Source organism: Lacerta agilis, chromosome 6, assembly GCF_009819535.1.
Source record: "Lacerta agilis isolate rLacAgi1 chromosome 6, rLacAgi1.pri, whole genome shotgun sequence".
Classification (NCBI taxonomy): domain Eukaryota; kingdom Metazoa; phylum Chordata; class Lepidosauria; order Squamata; family Lacertidae; genus Lacerta; species Lacerta agilis.
In genome coordinates this window covers 16,465,761-16,480,560 of record NC_046317.1, presented here as the reverse complement: position 1 = coordinate 16,480,560, position 14,800 = coordinate 16,465,761, and the positions used below count along the sequence as shown (strand labels likewise).

Here is a 14,800-nt window from a genome sequence, read left to right as displayed (position 1 = left end):
AAGATTTGTTTTGTGTAGCTAGAAAGCAAGAAACCAGCTGAACATCCAGAGTCAGCCAAGGTATTTTGCTGCCTGAGGCAAATGAGAGTATGTCACTCTCCTCTATTTAACTACAAGTCAACCAGATGGGCAGTTAACTCCTAGTTCAACAATGTGGACAAATTAGTGTCCTCTCCTGCACTCTAAGCACATCAAGCCACCTTAGAGGTAGATTGCATGGCACAAAGCACTCATCCTTACACCTCACACAAACTCTCATATGCTGCATGAAGCAATCAGCTTGCTCTGCCTAATGGTAGGGTCAGCTCTGAGAACAACTGATGGAAGTAGACTTGTCAACAAAAAGCATATGCCATTATGCTAGTCTGTAAGCTTGCAAGACTCTTTGTTGCTTTTACTTCAACTTCAAAGGAAACCAAATGCAGATCACTACATCATTTATTACATTGAGTGACTACTGATGACCAACTCACCCAGTGGGAAATGTGAGGAAGCCTTGCCACTTGATAACTGCCCCCCCATTACATTATAGCCATGATTTTTTTAAAAAAAAGTAATTCTGATTAGTAGACAAATCTGTGGTAGACATAGCTAAAGGAAGCTGCTTGTACTGAACTGTCTGCACTGACTGACAGCAGCTCTCAGTTGGTTATAGCATGCTACTGATAATGCCAAGGTTGCAGGTTTCATCCCCGTATGGGAGAGCTGCATATTGCTGGATTATAGGGGCTTGGACTAGATGATTCTCAGGGTCCCTTCCAACTTTACAATTCTATGATTCTATGAAATGGGAGTTTTCCCCAGCCCTGGTTGGAATTACTGAAGCTCAGTGGCAGAGCATCTGCCTTTCATTCCAAAGGTCTCAGGTTCAATCCCTGGCATCTCCTGACAGGGCTGGAAAAAACTCTACAACCCTAGAGATCCACTGCTAATTACTGTAGACAATGTTGAGTTAGATGCACCAAATGGTCTGACTTGATATAAAACAGCTACTATGTTCTGCTAACCTAGGAACCTCTTCTTCCACTGATCTATGGCCCTAGAAAATCTTAGCACTTGATAAATTGGTCCTCTGTTTAGGGTCAGTGTTCCTCCAACAACTCTAAGTATAGGAGTCCTAAGCAAGAAAAATGTGCCTTGGTCTGTGAATGAAAACGCAGTGAAAGTATATGATCAGTGAACAGAAGGGCAGCCAAGAGCTTGATCTTCAGAAGAAGACTTAATCATAATCATATACTGTATACTAACAGCAAACTCATTCTCCAAGTGCCAAAACCATGTAGCAAAAAAACCATGTCATCCATGAAAAAGAGGGAAGTACCGGCAGGCCTGGGTAAACCCATGTATTTTATAAAGGAAACCTCCTAAGGCAGAACTCCCCAAAATAGTCTAATGAAGACTCAGCATTCTGTACTCAGCAGCCACAAAGAGCAAAACATCTGAGGATCTATGGTTATATTTTCCATCAGGTTGCATCAGAAGGAAAGTAGGTAAGTTTGTGCTTACAAAGTTTATCCTGAGCAAGGTTGTGTCGTCCATGCCTAACTATCAGTTTTAACAGACTCTTCCATTCTTCAGCTTCACCTGGAAACAGCCATTTCATCAGGCTGTGGAAGCTAAGGAACAGATTTGAAGCAGGTGATTCCTACTTTCATTCTACTGTTTCCATTTCAGCTTAAGAAAAAATGCTCAAATTTGTTTTGTTTTACTCTCCTCTCTCTCCACACTGTTTACTTTTGTGTTGTGTCTTTTAGGTTGCAAGCCCAAAAGCAGGACTGTCTTTTTATTACTGATTTTTGTAAGCCACTCTGGATGTCTTTTGGACTGAAAAAGCAGAGGGGGGAGCCTGAAATACATACATAAATAACAAATTCTTTCCAGTAGCACCTTAGAGACCAACTGAGTTTGTTCTTGGTATGAGCTTTCGTGTGCATGCACACTTCTTCAGATACCAAATAAGGAAGCTAAAGCAACAGTCCACAGTGACCAGAACACAACAGGAAACAGCAAGCTAAGTCAGATGGCCCTATAGTGTCCAAACAGGTACAACGACCATTCTGGAGATACAGTGATGTTGAATTTCTTAAAACCTTTGCTTCAGATCTGCCTTAGCACAGGCATCAAACATATGTGCTATGCACGCAGTGCAGACCTAGTATGTTACTCAAAATATCACACTGTGTTCAGCTGGGCTTCCTTTCCAGGAAGTGTGCATATTTTACCTAGGGGCCACGGAACACAGTGTGCCTTACCTGTGAGCAAACTGTGTATGGTTAGGTCTTAAGTCTACAAAAGATCAGTCCCACAAACTCCTTTCCATTTCAATCTGACCAAGCGAACAGCTACCTTTTGCAGTCCCTCCTTCAAACTACCCCAATCAGAACTCCCCTTTTTCTGGTGTTTCCCCCCTTTCTTCTAGCTAATCTGTCGTGGGCTCAACTTCTGCCAGTATGACTGGGGCTGAGGAGACACAGGAGCCCACAGTCATTGCGATTCCTCCTTGTGAACCAAAGAAATCAATTCTGTAAACTGATTTCCTCATACCCAGTTCCTTCTTTATTTTTTTGCTTCCATACCCAGCTACTTTCCTTTTAAAACCCCCAACTCCAGTCCTCTCTCTCTTCCAAAAGCCAACCACCCAAATCACTTTCGGGGTGTGCGGGGGGAGTGGGCATGATCATCCCGAAACCACTACAAAGGAACCTTATCCATCTGCTTCGGTTTCCACCACCCCGTAGCTCCTGCCATGCACATTCAAACAGGAACAGGAAGTGAGGGCTGTACGGAACTTATTTTACGTCTCTTCCGCCCCGGTGCTGAGTGCCTAGAGCGGCCACAAACATTGTGAAACCCACGGAGGACCAGCTGCTGCGGCGGGAGACCATCAAGCTACGGTATCTAGAGGCGTCAGGGTCAAGGTGGTGGTGGTGGGGGCTGTCGGACTTGAGCCCGGAGGCTTTTGCTCCTCCATCACGACCACGTGGGTGATTCGTGTTGCATCGCGAACAGTCGCTTTGCTCGCTCATAGCTTTGAACAGAATCGTCCCAAACTGCACTTTTGGGGTGCCATGGTTGTTTGTCCTCATCCCCCCCCCCAGACTTCTATGCGAGCTTGTCTAGCCTGTAGATAATGTGTGCTTTTGGGTGAACTGCTTCTAGTAGTCCGAAAAAGCTTGTACCACAAAAACAAACAAACAAACACCCAGCTCTTCGGGGCTGCAGTCGTTTGCTCAGTCGTTTGCTGCAGTCGTTCTTTGCTGCTAACAGCACAAGGCTGCAGTCGTTTGCTCAGAAGTAAGGTAAGGCTGCATATACACGTCATGCATTCGAAGCATGTTTAAATCTCACGCCCTGGAAAGCGTAGTTTGTGAATGTGTCAAGTATAGTTTCCAGAATTCTTGTGGGTGAGTGATTTAAATGTACCTTACACAGCCTAAGCCTTTCTAAGAAGCAGTACAGTATGTTGTCTGGGTTTGAGGGTGCTATGGCGATTTAGGCAGAGAACAACTTGTCAGACTTGTGCAGTGAATAGCTCCCTTAGGAGCTATTGTTTGGGTAAATTATTTTAAGAATTAAAAACCTGAAGTATGAATACATAAATGAATAGGGGCACTGTGCAGATGACTGCAGCGTCATCGTGACCTGCTGTAAGAGAACATTCTCTGTCAGGAAATGGAAAATTACAGCCTGTACTACTTGAAGCTTTAAGATAGCCGTTGCAGTAACTCCCATTTGGATGGCATTAATATATTTTGTTATGCTTCATAATTAAGTTTGGACTATTGGAGTGCATCTTAGTAGTCCCTGAATTATTCTGAAATCCTACTTTATCATATGTGAACAGTAATACATATTCTATGCTTTTATTACAGGCTGTTGAAGAATGTTTCTTCCAAGGTCTATTAAAGTCAAGAGGAATGCTGGTGATGAGGGGACCTGTGTAACTAAGAAAAATAAGCCCTCTCCAAGTGAATCCTCACTTGAAAATGCCACAGACTTCCGAGATGCTAAGTCAGATACAAAAGACATTCCAAGCTCAGAGAGTGACTTGTTTGAACCAATGGAAAGAGACACTGAGCTGCACATCTCTCTGGATTCAGCTGTAGCTCTTACTGAAGCAACATTGGAAAATGCAAACAATGAGGACTGTTCTCTTGCTGAAGATCCCATAAAATCTTTCAGCAAAATGCAACGCTGGCCACAGCCTGGGGAACCCGTCTGTGTGGTTTGTGGTCGTTATGGGGAATACATCTGTGACAAGACTGACGAAGATGTTTGTAGCTTGGAGTGCAAAGCCAAACACCTTTTACACATCAAAGCGGAAAAGGAAAACTCAAAATCTGCTAGCAGTTGTGAAAAAGCAGAGACTCAGTCCACTTTACTTGATGGTACTTACGTCTATGAAGAGAATCCATTTGTGCTAAGCCTTCAAGAGGAGCAGATTGAGAACTTAAAGCAGCAACTAGGCATTGCTGTCCAAGGTCAGGAAGTTGCAAGACCTATTGTAGAATTTGAACACTGTGGCTTCCCTGAAATTTTAAACACCAATTTGAAAAAATCAGGCTATGAAGTCCCAACTCCTGTCCAAATGCAGATGATCCCAGTTGGATTACTGGGCAGGGATATCTTGGCCACGGCTGACACTGGCTCAGGAAAAACTGCTGCTTTCCTGCTTCCTGTTGTAATTAAAGCCTTGGGAGAGGTAAAGTTTAAACCTGCATTTTCAAAAAGCTGTGGGAATTGTGCAGCACTCTCCTGTACATGTTTACTTGGAAGTAAATCCCAGTGCATTCAAGGGGATTTCTCTTTGGGAAACTCTGCATTGAATTTCAACCTTAGTTACACTGAGAATTCTAGAGAAATTATTTCTAGCTGTTTGTTTCTTCTTTGAACTTACGTCAGTTGACTTGAAAAAAAGTGAATGTTTGGAAAACAGTACAGTGGAAACTGATAGAATATCTAATATATTCTTTCTACTGAATATCTGTCAGTTGACTGGATAAATGATATAATTACTGAATCTGCCCAATTGTCCTAAAAAGGGCCTCAGTGTCCCTGCTTACACCTGTTGCTCAAGAGTTCAGCTGTAATTCTGCAGTGGGGATCTTTTTATACATATTGAGGCTCCCCATGTGACTTCAAACCCTTTCAGGCTTCTAAATACACAGGCAGTAGCCACAAGTAGAAAAGGTTTTCTGCTGCAGAAATTACAGCTGAATTCTTGAGCAACTGGCACAAGCAGGGGGCAGTGACTTAAAAGGCCTGTCCCACAGTCCCTTTTTCATTTGCTTTACCTCTTTATACGGATAACAACTGAAGAGTGCTCCAGTATTCAGAAATACTGTGTAACAGTTTATCCACTTACTCTTATTTCTGTACTTAACAGTCTTAGTAGGGTGGGAGTAGATTTCCAGAGTTTCTAATGTTACACTGTGACTATTTGCTGTCGTCTCCATTGACATCTGAATGAAAAGGATGTTGTTGAGCTAATCTGATATGAATTACAGTAACTGTTCTCTTATTTTTCCCTAATCCGATACTTTTAATTGAGAATGCAGATTGGCAACTCGTAACTTTTTTTCACTTTCTGCTTCAGGCAGAAACCCCATCTGCTCTTATTCTGACGCCAACGAGGGAGTTAGCTATACAGATAGAGAAACAAGCTAAAGAGCTCATGATTGGACTGCCCAACATGAGAACTGTTCTTCTCGTTGGAGGATTGCCATTACCACCTCAGCTTCATCGCCTGAAACAAAATGTTAAGGTAAAAACTGCTGCTGTGATTTCTGGGTTTTTTTTAAGTATATGCCAAAGAACTAGAGGTGATACTGATTTCTTTGTTTAAGGCTTCAGCTCTTGTTGAAGAGATTGGGTCTCAAGTCCTTAAAAAAATTGCTTGCCCCATTATCAACCATATTGGGCTTTACAATTGGCATGGGAGGCCTTATTTGGTGTTGGGTGCTGACCCCCTTTATAGTGCCTTGCCAGTAATATTCCCTGCTTATGGGATCCCCTTCTTGGTGAGGTGCACTTGTCACCCTAATTAACCATTAGGTAGAATTCAAAAATGTTCCTGTTTACCTAGGTATTGGATGACTGGAAGATACTGGTTCTTGCAACCTTGAAAGTATTTAGCAGAGAGGATATTTTATTTTATTATTGTAAGAAAAAGAAAGTATTCTTTTTGACCTTTTGTTGTTTTCCACACTGAGTTCTTTTGGGAGGAATGGAAGGATAAAAAACGATAAATAGTAATAATGAAGCATTGATCGTTGATTTTATTTCTAATGTTGGTGTTTTTGCCTCCACCTTCTTTCTGTTAGGTTATCATAGCTACACCAGGAAGGTTGCTAGAAATTCTAAAGCAAAGCTCCATTCAAGTCCATAATATTAAAATTGTTGTAGTGGATGAAGTAAGTATACATGGTGGGACGAAACACAAAATATATGTGTGAGTGTGTGTGCGGGCATTACTTAAATATGAAATAACAATTGTTGTAATGGCTTGATTCCTATCTGGTGACCACTAGTAGATGTCAGGCATGTGCACTGCATATATACTTTGGCTAGCGCATGGTATGCTTGGAATACAGTTCAGATGGTGTATTGGCCCATTCATGTGTCAGAAAGGAAGAGATGAGAGTGCACCTGAGGATTAAGCATCTAGCACACTTTTTTTGCAAAGTGGGAGCAGTCGCTGCAGACACTAGTGTGCATTTAGGACAGTAGTGAGTTGCTGGCAGGAAAGAGAAGCATAAAGTAGAACTGGAAGGTGCTGAGAATAGGCATAGTGCAGGGTTGGGGAACCTTTTTCAGGGCTGCATATCCTTTTGAACATCCTTCCAAGGGCTGCATGTGGTGGGATAGACAAACTTTGATAAGGCTATCAAAGGCTACTAGTCATGGTGGAAATATAATTTGTCTCCAGGGTCAGAGGCTGCATACCAATCACTGGGAAATAACAGCCAGAGTAGGCTATTGCTATCATTTCCTGCTTGTAGGCTCCCTACTACAGGCTGGCCACTGAAGGAAATAGGATGCTGCACCAAATGATCCAGCAAGGCTGTTCTTCTGACTATGCTGGCAATGAAAGCGAATTTATCTTTTATTTCCTCACCTCTGCTCCTACAATGGAATGTTAATGCTTACTGGTCTGTTTTTCTTTCTTTCTTTCTTTCTTTCTTTCTTTCTTTCTTTCTTTCTTTCTTTCTTTCTAACATAGGCTGATACCATGTTAAAGATGGGTTTCCAGCAGCAGGTTTTTGACATTTTGGAAAATATCCCCACAGACCGTCAGACTATTCTGGTGTCTGCCACAATGCCTTTCGGCACTGAACAGCTGGCCAATCGACTTCTACAAAATCCAGTGAAAATAACCATCGGAGAAAAGAACCAGCCATGTTCCAATGTTCGCCAGATTATCTTGTGGGTAGAAGAACCGTCCAAAAAGAAAAAGCTTTTTGAAATATTAAATGTTAGTATCCTTGGAAGGGAGAACTTGTTGTTTTTCTTCCACAAATTGTGATTCTTTGCAGATTTGGAGGAGAGAAACTGGAAAATGGCTGTTTATCTGATTCAGCTTGAGAGCTCCCCAGCAGAGTCATAAACACGTCCCTGCTATCCAGTTTAGCCAATGCTTTTGTTGAAACTTGTGCGGGAAGAAACAAAATGTTTATTGTTTCAATATTATTGGTGATATTCACTAGCTTATTATTGCGTTTTCAGTACTTTAGAATCTGTGATGCTGAGAGGCGTTTAAGTAACCCAGTGTTGATGTGTTTAGAAAGAATAGGTAGGATCCAAAGCAGCATGGCTGGGATCCAAGGGAAGTTTCCTTTGCAATTCTAACCATGTATACTCAGAATTAAGTTCTATTGAATCCAGTGGGCCTTACTTCAGGTAACAGAGATGTTTCCTATTTGCAACCCATACCTATGATTTTTTTCAAACAGCAGCCCTACCATGTTATATGGCAAACTGCTTTTTAAACTGCTCTAAGAACAGGATATTGGATGAGATGGGCCATTGGCCTGAGCAGGCAGACTCTTCCTATGTTTCTGGGTCTAAGGACAATCTAATATTACTCTGCCTCCAATTCTTACTGATAATTTTTAAAAGTTTCCATGGCTGAGTCAATGAATATTATAATTTAAGTAAAAATATCTATATTTGCACTCGAAACCATCCCTTAATTTGATAATAAATGATATATATCTAAAATGTGAAATTGGGACGTATGTAACATTTTAAAAATTACAGGTGGGTAGCCGTGTTGGCCTGCCATAGTCAAAACAAAATAAAATAAAAAATTCCTTGCAGTAGCACCTTAGAGACCAACTAAGTTTGTTCTTGGTATGAGCTTTCGTGTGCATGCACACTTCTTCAGATACAAAATTGACATTGTTTCAGTAGAATGTGTACAAACTAAGAGAAAGAGTTGTAAGTGCCATTGGTAACTGTGTTGATCATGCAAGACTTTAAATGAAACTTTGCTTTGTTTTAGGATCAGAAACTGTTCAAACCTCCTGTGCTGGTATTTGTAGAATGCAAACTGGGTGCTGATCTCCTGAGCGATGCTGTACATAAAATTACAGGCTTACAAACAATATCTATGCATGCTGATAAATCACAGATTGAAAGAACTGCCATATTACAGGTCTGTAGATATCTCTGATGCCCATTTTCTAAAAGATACCTATTTTTAAGGCCATAGTCCCTTACACATCTGCTTGGGAGTAAGTCCCATTGAACTCTGCTGAATTTACTTCTGAGTAGATATGTACAGGCTTTTACTGCTGAATTATTTGTGCTTTCTTGCCACATTTTTGAAACAGGTCGCAATTTTCTGTGAATTTCATGATTGCTCTGTATGGGTTCCAATCCATGACAATTCTGTTCTATGCAGCATTCTGGATTGCTGCACAGATGCTACTCTCCAGCCAACTTAAGCTGTACTTTGGAAGCAGCAATGCCTCTCTCCATGTGAACCTACCCGGACCCTGAGGACCTTCTTTGTTTGCCTCCTTTACGAGAGGTCCGGAGGGTGGAAACACAAGAAAAGGCCTTTTCTGCAGTGGAATGCTCTCCCTAGGGAGGTTTGGCTGGCGCCTTCATTGTACACCTTTAGGCGCCAGGGTAAAATGTTCCTCTTCAACTAGGCCTTTGGCTGATTCACATCAGATACCCTTTTAAATGTGTCTGTTGGAGAGGGTGGGGTGGGGGGGGTTATTGGTTTGTTTTCGTTTTTATTATGTATTTTGTTTTTTTTATCTTGTATTTCTATGTTATGAGATCTACAGATTTTAATAAATAGAATCATAGAATTGTAGAGTTGGAAGGGACCATGATGGTCATCAGTCCAACCTGCAATGCAGGAATGTTTTTGTCCAACATGGGGCTTGAATCCACAATCCTGAGATTAAGAGTCTCATGCTCTACCGACTGAGCTATCCACAGAAATAAATTGCTGGCCTTGTTGCCATGCTCATTCTGGGAATTCATCAGTGGTCTGGGAAAATTACTTGATCTGATCCACATAGAAATTTTAGGGCTACAACCATATTCCATGAGGCTATATTGAAAATAGTGGCAGCAGGGGGAACAGGGTGCCTGGGGCTTTTAGTGTGCAATAATGTTAGTAAGGCTGGTTTTAGATCAGGGATGGGGGTCCTGTGGCCAACCAGACAATGTTTGGCTACAATTCCATTAACCATGGAGGCTGTGACTGATGGGAGTCCAATCACATTTGAAGAGCCACAGCTTACCCACCTAGTTTTAGATGCAGTTTATCATTAATGTTTTTAAACATACTTGAACATTCAGAGAGGCAGCTAGACTGACTGTGAGTTCAAGTTCAGAGTATATATCTGAGAGGAGCTAGCTTTTAGTCCTATTTAAATACTTTTTAGTTATTTTTCTCCCCCCCCCTTTTTTTTTTTGCTTGTTGCCCTGTTGCTCTTTTTTGTTTCCTTTTGAAATACGTTCAGAATTTGGCTTCACTGTGAATTCTGCGGCTTAATTTCCTTTGTTGGAAATTAATTTTTTGATAATAATAAATAAAACATGACAGTCTTTCCTTCCCTGTGCTTCCCTCCCCAAACAACAGAATTCTTAATGTTTAATATTTATTTCTAGTTACACCTTGCACTGTACCAACAAGACAGTTTCAAGGAAGCTGAAATAATGTTTCTATATGCTTTGCATTAGGGATTATTTCAAGGGAAGTATGAAGTTGTAGTAAGCACTGGAGTCCTGGGACGTGGACTTGACCTTGTCAACGTTAAGCTGGTCGTGAATTTTGACATGCCATCTAGTATGGATGAATACGTACACCAGGTAAATATACTTCTCTGCTGTACTATTTAATTTAATACAGTTATTGGTTGCTTTTTAGCTCTATAAGCTCCGTGAGAAGCATACAAAATAATGGGAAAATATTTGATTATCAATGGTTAACACTGCTACTCTACAGCAACCTCGGGTGGAATGACTGGTTGCTCATCAGAGCTTCTCGCCCCTCTGGAAGGTGGCAGAATCTGCTACTTGAGGTAAGAGAGGGAGGTTTTCTTACTGTACAGAAACTAAACTATGATTGTAAACTATCATAATATGAGGATTACAGCTACCCGAGGTATTCTTTTTGTTTCATGAGACAGATAATTGGGCCAAATTTAAATACAGTTGTTTATTTTCAGGTTGGAAGAGCAGGCCGGCTGGGTCACAGTGGAACTGCAATCACCTTTGTGAATAACAGCAGCAAGAAACTTTTCTGGGATGTTGTGAAGCGAGTTAAACCAACTGGCACTATTCTCCCACCCCAGTTATTAAATTCTCCATATCTACATGACCAGAAGAGGAAAGAACAGCAGCGAAGTAAACAATCTCAGAATGGCCTTGTAACGAGTGACAATCTTATGGACGTTATTAGAAAACACAGCAAAAGCTCTTCGCAGAAGTAACAAGTGATACCATCCTTCTAAATACAACTGTTTTGTTCAACTTGTATGACTAAGTGATGAATTTTTAACTTTGGGGGCATAATCTAACCAAATTTTAGCATTTTGATCGTAGAGTTAAAGCAAAAGCTTAATATTTTTCCTAGAAATTTAATGGGACTTCTGCAAGGTTATTAGACTGAAAGAGTGAGTTAAGTCATCCAGTGAGCTTTGTTATGAGAATGCTTTTATACTTCACATTTTGTACTCAGTATTAAGTAGCAAAATACATAGCATCATGAACTTTAAACGGAATATGCACATCTTAAAGATCTGGGTTTCCCTTGCAAGAAATGTAACATGTAATTCACTGTTATATCAGCTTTTGCTATGGGACCAAAGGCAGCATACATGTGGAAATCAGGTGGCCTCCCATCCAGTTACCATCCAGACTCAGACTTGCTTAGCCCCCAAAAGACTGTGCTCTCCTGCCCTTGCAGAGGGCAAGTATGATGAGGAGACCAGAGCAACCTGAGTTGGTTATAGCATTCCATAAAGATGGTTACTGGGCACTCGGACCCTTCTAGTTCAGGCAACCAAAATGGCCAGTATTGAGCACAGCAAGGGCAAAAGAGTTGAGCCATGTGCCTGACAAGCAGAGATGCTGTGGGTATGTGTGAGATGCCAGTCTCTCCTGAGTTTGTTTGTTGTAATGGTTGGCAAGAGGAATTGGAGGCATTGAGGAATGGCCAAGAGGAGGGCCAAGGAAAGAATAAGAAAAAGGAGACTCAAGTAAGCTTTCTCAGTAGTCACACCCACCTTGTGGAACGCCCTCCTGTCAGATGTCAAGGAAATGAACAACTATTTGACTTTTAGATGACATTTGAAGGCAGCCCTGTTTAGGGAAGTTTTTAATTTTTGATATCGTGTTGCGTTTTAATTTGTTGGAACCAGCCAAGAGTGGCTGGGGGAGCCCAGTCAGATGGGCGGCTAATAAATATTATTATTATTAAAGTCTAACTGTTAGGAAGATCAGCTAAAATATCCCCATTGGCAGTCAAGAGGCTTTCCGGGGAAATTGAAGTATTGCTGGATACTTGAAGTTCACTTTCCAGTCAGCCCAGTACTACCCATGGTAAAAACAGGGCCAAAAATCTTTTTTTTAATATATAAATACAAGGCCAGGCAGAATTTATAATACTGGGTTAGATGGTCTGAGCTGGTATAAAGCAGTTTCACATGAAGTGTTCCTTATTAGAATGCAGCAATTTCCCTGCCCCTGTTTCAAATAAAAATCTCTTTCACTTTTTTAAATAATAAAATGTTGGTCACATGGAAGTCCTAATTCAACTGGTCAAATGATATCATGAACTCTCATCTGTGAAACCTCATCCCACAAAAAAAGTGTTAGGTCCTGCTTTTTACAAAATGCTCTAATTCTTCTCTTTTGTGATACATTTTTTCAGATAAGAAATTAATATTTTTTTATAAAATATTTTTTAATTAAAGTTTTCAGGTTTTACATTTCTACATTAGCATCTTTCATTATACCCATACATTCAATGACTTCCCTCCTTCCTCTTCCATGTATTTTTTTTAAATTTACCCATAATTCTTGCATATTCTTATATATCCATCTAAATCAGTTTTCCCCCATTTTACACCCTTTTAAACATGTTATACTGTTGAATTTACCTTAATACTACCAGGGTTTTCAACTGTGTACAATTACTTTCCACACACTCAACAACAAAAAATCCACTTCTCTTTAAATACCTGTTCTTGCTCACTTATTCTACTTGTTAGACCTACTAACATTGCATATTCTTTAAATTGCCACTCACCCTCCATTTTGGGGCTAACAAGATCCGGGCCACTGTTGTCGCATACATAAATAGGTTTTTCTGACACCTGGGTACCTCCTGAATCATTCCTAACAGGAATGCCTTGGGGGGGGGGTGTTGTTTTAAAACAATTTTTTCATCTCATACATAATTTCCCAATATTCTTTAACTTTTATGCATGCCCATCACATATGAAAAAAGTTCCTTCTGCTTCCTTAGATTTCCAGCACAAATCAGATTCCGATTTATACATCTTAGCTAATCTGCTCGGTGTTAAATACCATCTATGCATCAATTTCATATAATTCTCCTTCAAATAAATTAAATTTGGACACTTAATTGGTCTAAATAAATGCTTTCTCTACATTTTAGGGGTCTTTTTTAGCAGAAAATGTCCAGGGCAAACTGAAGAGGTTTGGAACAAATGGCAGCTTGAAAATGAAAATGCGTTTATTAACCAAGATGGAACATGGCTTCATTCATTCATATGTAACTTCTTTCAGTTTCAGTCAGATTTAATCTGTAAATCAGATAAATGCAGACAATATTGTTGAATTACCATAGTGAGATTTTTTTTTTTGGTACAGCATACTCTAGTAGGGACTTTAATAATGCATATGAAATTGGTACCCAGGTTAATTTGGTTATTTTGTTCTTGATCATATGTTCATCTTTTGTGTTTTATATAAAGAACATAATACAAAGTGAAGACAAGAGTAATGAAACATGGGAGGCACAAAAATGGTAGGAGACCTAGGCCTATAGCAAAAATGAGACTATCATATCCCAAGAACTCTTCTGTAGGTTTAGACTAGAGGTGCCAACTTGAATAAAATATTAGAGGGGGAGGGCAAGTAAGTCCTATCCCGCATAATCAATCACATGACGTGGTGCATGGACACCATTTGAATGGCAATGCCCATCAACTTTAGGGGGGTCCAGCCCCCTCAAAATGTTTTTTTTTGGGGGAAAGGACTTCAGCTCTTAGAAGTTTGCTCCTATGGTTTAGACTTTATTGAATTTATATTCTTTCCAAAAGGAACCCAGGGTGGCAAACACATATTTAGTGAAACCATATAATACAACATCTGAAAACATATCTAAAACTGCTGTTGGTATAGCCAAACATTAACCCTAGGTGAGAACTAATCTAAATGGCCAGTTGGGTAGATGCTGTCAACAGTATGCAGCAATTTCAAGAAAAGTGAGCAGAGCAGCAGGTGTGACTTTTACTTTTGTATAGTAGGCTACGTTCAGCTCTGAAAAAGTCAGGTTTCTACACACCTCTTCATTCAGGGGAGCAAGAGGTGTCATCACAATTCAAGGTCACATTCCAGCAAGGCCAAAGCACTTGAGAAGGGTGTGGAGCAGAGCTGCACAGTGGGTGTGGCCTGGGGGTGTCTCAGGGTCACATTCAGCCTCTTGAGACCAAGGTTACTCACCCCTGCTGTGTGAGGTCAGGAGTTACCATTATAATTATTTATAAAAATTTGTATGCCTCCCTTCATCCCAATATCGCACAGCGGTTCACAACATAAAAATACATAATGAGAACATGTGTATCTGAAGAAGTGTGCATGCACACGAAAGCTCATACCAAGAACAAACTCAGTTGGTCTCCAAGGTGCTACTGGAAAGAATTTTCTATTTTGTTTCGAGAACACATGAGTTAACCAGCTTGACAGCGAGTAGTCCTGCTGGAAGTTCCACACTGCTAAGATGTAGCTCACTGGTGAGCTTTGCAAGACATGATCTCTGCCCAAAAAGAGAGTTTCCACATTTGGGTATTCCAACATCACTTGCTGGGAGCACTGATGTAGGCAAGCTGCTACCTCAACCAACTTTCTGTCTTCTCATATTAAGAGTCACGACAGGATTTTTTAAAAAAGTATTTTTCTTAAAGATTTCTTGATTTACAAAAGTATGTGCAATGTCTCTCTCTCCTATTTTTTACATTTATCATTTTTACAAATCAGTTTCGTTTGTTGAGTACCAGAAGGTACCAGGAAAGGGTGGAAAAAC

At 40.5% G+C, this 14,800-nt stretch overlaps 1 protein-coding gene across 4 annotated transcripts; it reads left to right on the top strand.

The window, feature by feature from the left end:
- Positions 1 to 1,996: 1,996 nt before the first annotated feature.
- On the top strand, positions 1,997 to 11,244 carry DDX59 (DEAD-box helicase 59). 4 transcript variants are annotated; one of them, XM_033151450.1, is made up of 8 exons: positions 1,997 to 2,043; positions 3,873 to 4,702; positions 5,597 to 5,764; positions 6,324 to 6,413; positions 7,223 to 7,474; positions 8,504 to 8,656; positions 10,207 to 10,335; positions 10,695 to 11,244. In XM_033151450.1, the coding sequence occupies exons 2-8, from the start codon at positions 3,884 to 3,886 to the stop codon at positions 10,956 to 10,958; spliced, it is 1,875 nt and encodes a 624-aa protein (XP_033007341.1). In that variant the 5' UTR covers positions 1,997 to 2,043; positions 3,873 to 3,883; the 3' UTR covers positions 10,959 to 11,244. The 4 variants fall into 4 exon arrangements, with proteins under 4 accessions (XP_033007341.1, XP_033007342.1, XP_033007339.1 ...); XM_033151448.1 differs by lacking the exon at positions 1,997 to 2,043 and adding an exon at positions 2,793 to 2,894; XM_033151449.1 differs by lacking the exon at positions 1,997 to 2,043 and adding an exon at positions 3,268 to 3,299.
- Positions 11,245 to 14,800: the final 3,556 nt, after the last annotated feature.